General features: G+C 44.4%; 1 protein-coding gene across 2 annotated transcripts in view; it reads right to left on the bottom strand.

Annotated features, from left to right (window-relative positions):
- Positions 1-3,007: 3,007 nt before the first annotated feature.
- gypc (glycophorin C (Gerbich blood group)) overlaps positions 3,008-7,017 on the bottom strand; it is an 87,233-nt gene continuing 83,223 nt past the window's right edge. For both annotated transcript variants that reach the window (XM_038790067.1, XM_038790066.1), the window contains exon 4: positions 3,008-3,623. In XM_038790067.1, coding sequence (XP_038645995.1) covers positions 3,427-3,623 — 197 coding nt within the window. In that variant the 3' untranslated portion in view covers positions 3,008-3,426. The remainder of the gene's footprint in view (positions 3,624-7,017) is intronic.

Raw genomic sequence — 7,017 nt, 5'->3', positions numbered from 1 at the left:
ACTTTGTTCTTATAGAGAGCTGCTTTCGCTCTGTTGAACTCCGCCCGTCTCTTAGCTATGTCCGCTCCAAAATCCTCGTAGATTCTGATGGCGTGCCCGTCCCAATTGCAGGCTCTATTCTCCTTGGCCCAGCGCAGGATTGTCTCCCTATCCCGGTACCGGTGCAGTCTGGCTATAACTGCTCTCGGTTTTTCCCCTTCCTTGGGCTTCGGGCGCAGTGACCGATGAGCTCTGTCCATTTCCGGTGGGGTGGGAAAAGTTTCCCGCCCCACTAAGGAGCCCAGCATCGCAGCCACGAATGTTGTGGGATTTCTACCCTCTATCCCCTCTGGCAGGCCCACTATCTTAATGTTTTGCCTTCTCGAGTTGATCTCCTGGTCGTCTACCCTGCCCTTCAGGCTCCCCTGTGTTGCACTCAGTTTCGCCATTTCCCTCTCCAGGGACATGACCCGGTCGCTCACGTCAGTCGCTGCCTTCTCCAGCTCTTTAATGGTTGCCCCTTGGGCTTCCAGTATCTTCCCTTGGGCTTCCAGTATCTTCCCTTGGGCATCCACTTTCTCCTCCATTCTGGTCAGAGCAATTCAGTTAATTTAATAAATCCAGAATGAAAAGCTAATCTCAGCAATGGTGATCACGGAAATATTGGCTTCTTGTAAAAACCCATCTGGTTCACTCATACCCTAAACCTGCTGTCCTTACCAGCTCTGGCCTATATGTGTCGCCAGAGCCACAGAAATGTTATTGACTTACAGCAATTGTCCTCTGCAATGGCCTGGCAAACCATTGTGCTGCAATCAAGGAGCAAGTTCACCATTATCTTCTCGAGGGCAATGGGAGATGGACAATAAATGTTGACCCACATCCTGCGAGTGAATTAAAAAAAAATTGAAAAAATACTTCATTGGTTGTAAAGTGCTTTGGGATGTCATGAAAGGCGCTATTTAAATACAAGTTCTCCTTCTCTACACGAGGGTCATCAATATTTGGTGATGAAACAGAAATGGTGGTCAATTCTCAGTTTTATTTACCACCAAGAACCAGAGTGAAAATGATCAGACCAAATCCAGGTTCATTTTGGAGAGATTTTATTGTCTTATTTCAATTGGTTCCAGTTGGAAGTACACAACAAAATTATTGCAGTTTCCATATAAGTGTATATTGTTTCTAACATCTTATTATTACATGATTACTGTCAAGGACATACACTACTCAGCAATGGCCACAGGGCTCATTTCTAGTGGTTGAGAGAAAAAAAATCATGCTTATGTTTAATATTAATATGCACACAGCCTATCCTGCATGTGCTCCATGGCATCTAATCTGTCCCAGAGCAGCTAGATTTTTTTTTTAATGAAAGAGAAGAGGAAAAAGAGGTGACTTTATTCCTGACAGGAGGGAAACCATTCTCTGGAATAAAGCGCATTTCAAAATCTGTTGTCACGGATATAACTTTGCTGATGCAATGTGTTAGCACATACAGGTGTGGGGTCCCCGAGTTGGAGATTCCATTGTCCTGGTTTCCAGCGCGCTTTCTCAGGGAAGAAAGGGGGACGGAACAGTGAAGAGTTAGATTCAGTGTTTCTGCTTTCCGGGTGGGAACTTCCACAAACTGATACGTATCTTTTGGACACTGCAGGAGAAAAATAAGAAGAAAATCATTGCCCTTGAGCACTAGCGTCTATTGGGAGATGAGGAAGAGAAAGCCAGTTTGATTAGGCGGGATGCTTGGAGGCAGGGGGTTAAGTGATCAAACCTGCAGGAATATATCAGACTCAAGAACTATATGCAAAAATTGAAAACTAAAATTATCCCATTATCCAATATCCTTCATAATATTAAAATGCAAAAAAGGAAAAGCACGAGATTCACAGTAAAACGCTGAAAGCTCTAATAAAAATCCAAGGCTTAAAACACTTGTGCAGTATTCAAATTTAAAAAAAAGATAAAAAATATTGATTGAAAAATAGGTAATTTCACTTTCCAAATGTTACAGCACTTCACCATACCAAGGTTCAATGCACATCCACACGAAAGAGTCTAAAAAGAGATCCATTCTATTATATCAAGGCTATGCAATGTAAAATAAAGTGACGAGACATCACTTATAGAACAGTACAGCACAGAACAGGCCCTTCGGCCCTCGATGTTGTGCCGAGCAATGATCACCCTACTCAAACCCACGTATCCACCCTATACCCGTAACCCAACAACCCCCCCCCCTTACTTTTTAGGACACTACGGGCAATTTAGCATGGCCAATCCACCTAACCCGCACATCTTTGGACTGTGGGAGGAAACCGGAGCACCCGGAGGAAACCCACGCACACACGGGGAGGACATGCCGACTCCGCACAGACAGTGACCCAGCCGGGAATCGAACCTGGGACCCTGGAGCTGTGAAGCATTTATGCTAACCACCATGCCACCGTGCTGCCCGTGCTTCACACTTCATTGTGAATCAATGCCACCCCACAGTAGTGATCCAATGTTAGTAATTCTCATTGTAACCAGTTAGAAACTTCCATGTTGGGGATAGCCCATCCCTCCTCTCCTTATACCTCGTCTTAGTTCACGCCATGTGTCAACATGACTGGTTAAAATGACTATACTTCATAAACACAAACCGAGACAATGAGCAATGAAGGCTTTCAAGACTCTGTCACACATGGACTTCAAATTGCAACCTGACTGAAACACTGGCTTAAATGCACCTAACGTGAGGTTTGGCGTTGGGTGTCGATCAAGAACAGCTGATTTCACCCCCTCCATCATTGCACAAACGGAGGGTGATCATTGGGTGCTGCTGACTACTCAATAACCCACCATAGATCAAGGATGGAAACGCAAGCCTTACTACCTGTCCTGCATTACTCAGTATCACAGCCTGTAGTGCATGCTCACACTGAACCAGAGTACTTTTATTGGCGAAATGTTATATAAGTGTGATCAATCTTTTAGGATACCTCTGGCCGAAGTGTGGAATACATGGTGAAAGTATTTACTAAGATTGGTGTTTAAAAATGTGTATTGCACCCACATGGCTCCAGATATATAAAGTTTTGAGGGCTAAAAAAGAAAGTTACTTTGTTAGTGGTTTTGTAACGTCGATATTTAGGTTTTTCTCACAGATCCATAAAGCAGGTTGTTAAATGTTAACAGGTTACACTGGTATAATATCTGTATGCAGGCACTTCAGTGGTACTTTGGAAACGCAATGTAAAAAATAATGTCAAAGGCGTGTATACAATTGTCATTTCCACTGACGTGCGATCTTACTAGCAAATAAAGCACCAACTTCATGACTTTCTCTCAGATAGAGAGGAGTTAAATATAAAATTCTTCCCCCGCCATGGGGCTCTGCCTGTGAACGGCTAGTCCTAGTTGTAGTGTTAACGTTCAGCCGCTAACAAACAGGACTGCCAGCTGTCAGATAAAGTATTCCTTCTTGCTTTCATCCATTGCATCTTGGAAGTTGGGGTCACTTTTCAAAGCAGCATCGGCATTTTCTGCAAACTCTGTGCCCTTGGCCTCGTTGGTGTGATATGTGCCTTTGTGCCGATACAGGTAGCGGATTAGAACCACAAGAAGGCAAATAACCACAAATATCACCGCAGCTATAATACCTGTTGGTAAAGTGGAAACTTTAGATATCTCGAAAACAGATGAAGAAGAACATTCTTAACTGGGTCAGCACTGAATAGTTACAACATAGTACACATTGGAAGGTGTTGGAATAACATATAAAGTATTTTTATAAATGCTATTATAAATACTATTTATAAATATTTTATGAAGTGAAAAGTATTTTTCTGCGAGCAGCTCAACAGGTACTTAATGATCTGTTGAGCTGCTCACAGAAAAAAAACTTTTCACTGTGCCTCGGTACATGTGACAATAAACAAATCCAATCCAATATAAAACTAACAGTAGAATGAAAGGGGAAGGAATTAATTTAACACAGCTAGTTATGATTATTATTATTATGATCTGGAATGCATTACCCGAAAAGCCGGTGAAAGCAGGTTCAATGGTAATTTAAAAAAAGGAATGAATCATAGAATCCCTACAGTGCAGGAGGCCGCCATTCGGCCCATTGAGTCTGCACCAACCCTCTGAAAGAGCATCCTACCGAGGCCCACTCCCCTGCAGATCTTTGGATGTGAAGGGGTAATTTTAGCATTGCCAATCCACCTAACCTGCATATCTTTGGAAATAAATATTTGAAGGGGAGGGTCTATTGGTTTGCTGAGAGAGTTGCACTCCAGTCTGCTGCCTGCACCTTGGAAGTGGACTGAAAAATCTCAGTTGGTCTCCTTCAATTAGCCTTAATTTGCCATTAAAAGCTTAATTCTCTACCCTTTGCATGCAGGTGGGTTGACCTGCCACTGCCTCCCTCCCCCTCCCCCCCCCCCCCCCCCCCCCCCCCCCCCCCCCCCCCCACATCTCACCCCTGGAAAATAGGCCTTCGGATGGGATGGATCCAGGGAATGGGCATGCCAGTGACCAATGTTAATTTTAGTACCTACCCACCTCTGTCTCTGGCCTGGCGAAGACTCAAAATCCAGGAGTGCAATTGGTCTTCCCAACGTGCGACTGAATGGAAATTTAAACTCAGCCAATACTTAGGGCAGCATGGTAGCACAGTGGTTAGCACTGTTGCTTCGCAGCGCCGGGGTCCCAGGTTTGATCCCTGGCATGGGTCACTGTCTGTGTGGAGTCTGCACATTCCCACAGCGTCTGCATGGCTTTCCTCCGGGTGCTCAGGTTTCCTCCCACAGGTCCCGAAAGACATGCTTGTTTGGTGAATTGCACATTCTGAATTTTCCCTCCGTGCACCCGAACAGGCGCCGGAATGTGGGGCTTTTTATAATAACTTCATTGCAGCATTATGCAAGCCTACTTGTGACAATAATAAAGATTATCATTAATAGATTATTATTACTTGGCACCTGATGAACAGTGCAAACAACTGAATTGCTTCTTGAAGTGTGTTGCAGCAGAAGAAAAATCATATTGCCGCTGCCTCTATTAAACATGATGTGGAGATGCCGGCGTTGGACTGGGGTGAGCATAGTAAGAAGTTTTAAACCAGGTTAAAGTCCAAAAGGTTTGTTTCGAATCACTAGTTTTCGGAGCACTTCTCCTTCCTCAGGTGAATGGAGAGGTGGGTTCCAGAAACATTTTTTAGACACAGTCAAAGATGTAAGACAATACTTTGAATCCGAGCATTTGCAGGTAATTAAGCCTACAGGTCCAGCCGAAGCAACTGGAGACAGGGATAATCATAGGTTAAAGTGGTGTGAATTGTCTCAAGCCAGGACAGTTGGTAGGATTTCATAAGCCCAGGCCAGATGGTGGGGATGAATGTAAAGCGACATGAATCCAAGGTCCCGGTTGAGGCCGTACTCATGTGTGCGGAACTTGGCTATAAGTTTCTGCTCGGTAATTCTGCGTTGTCGCGCGTCCTGAAGGCTGCCTTGGAGAATGCTTACCCGAAGATCAGAGGCTGAATGTCCTTGACTGCTGAAGTGTTCCCTGAGGAAGGGAACATTCCTGCCTGGCGATTGTCGCGCAATGTCCGTTCATCCATTGTCGCAGCATCTGCATAGTCTCGCCAATCCACCATCCTTCGGGACATCCTTTCCTGCAGCATATGAGGTAGACAACGTTGGCCGAGTAGCTAGAGTGGGTGGCTGGTGGGTGGTGTTCTCACGCGTAATGGTGGTACCCATGTCGATGATCTGGCACGTCTTGCAGAGATTGCCATGGCAGGGTTGTGTGGTGTCGTGGTCGCTGTTCTGAAGGCTGCGTAGTTTGCTGCAAACAATGGTTTGTTTGAGGTTGAGTGGTTGTTTGAAGGCAAGTAGTGGGGGTGTGGGAATGACCTTGACAAGATGTTCGTCTTCATTGAAGGCTGCAAAGAAGATGTCGTAGTTGCTCCGCTCCAGGGAAGTACTGGATGACGAAGGGTACTCTGCATTCAAAGTGTCGTATTGCATCTTTGACTTTTGTCCATATAAATGTTTCTGGAACCCACCTCTTCATTCACCCGAGGAAGGAGCAGTGCTCCGAAAGCTAGTGATTCGAAACAAACCTGTTGCACTTTAACCTGGTGTTGTAAGACTTCTTACTGTTCTGTTAAACAGGTGCCACGATAATAAAAACCTCCAGCAACTTGGCAGTTTGAGCGATACAACCAACAGCAGCAATAAGTAACTCTCATTTTCAAGATGCACTGAGCGAACCTGTTGCTACGTTCGCAAATAAAACTGAAAAAGATGGGGTAGGATTAAAAACTTGATTCTTTGCTGTTGGAAGTGTCTAAAGTTAAACTTGTTTAAGGTCCTGAAAGTGGGGGGTGGAAATAAAGGAATGAAAAATAATTCAGGGCCTGAATAAAAATCTTGCAATTAGCAACTGATTCGTGAAATCTCCTTTTGGGGAAAGCACTACTGTTGGCCCCAGTGCTCTAATTGATGAAAAGTGAAGAAAAACAACAATTATCTAACAGTGATCATAAATTGTTAATTTAATTCCAGGGTCCCACTGGTGCGCTAGGTATGATCTGGGCTTCATCGGGGCCACGGGTGATGTTCTTTGAAATCACTTGATTGAATTCGGGACTTAATCAGTATCAGACTTGCTTAGTACAAACAAATTTGTCTCAACCCACAAAAATTGTTATCCCCCTTATAAACTACAATGAGGCTGAAGCTTCAGTGTGAGGATACATTGCTCTTGCCACAATGGTACTTCAACTTTCCATTGCTGCGACAACCTCAATATTTCTCACCTATTTTTCATTCCTGACTGATTCTCCCCAAAATGTGGAACTTGAGGGAGTACTCCCCCCCCCCCCCCGCCCCTCCTTTGTCAGCTTAAATTTACTTTCCGCCAACTTTCAACCTCTGACTCCTCATTGACTGCAGATCACTACATTGGATTTTACGTGTTGCTTGAAACCATTTGATGGAACAACGACCTTTGCACACTATTTCAACTGGTTGGTCCGGAGGT

This window comes from Scyliorhinus canicula, chromosome 2, assembly GCF_902713615.1.
Source record: "Scyliorhinus canicula chromosome 2, sScyCan1.1, whole genome shotgun sequence".
NCBI lineage: Eukaryota > Metazoa > Chordata > Chondrichthyes > Carcharhiniformes > Scyliorhinidae > Scyliorhinus > Scyliorhinus canicula.
Note: the sequence above shows the minus strand (reverse complement) of the source record. Positions and strands in the feature narration are given on the sequence as shown.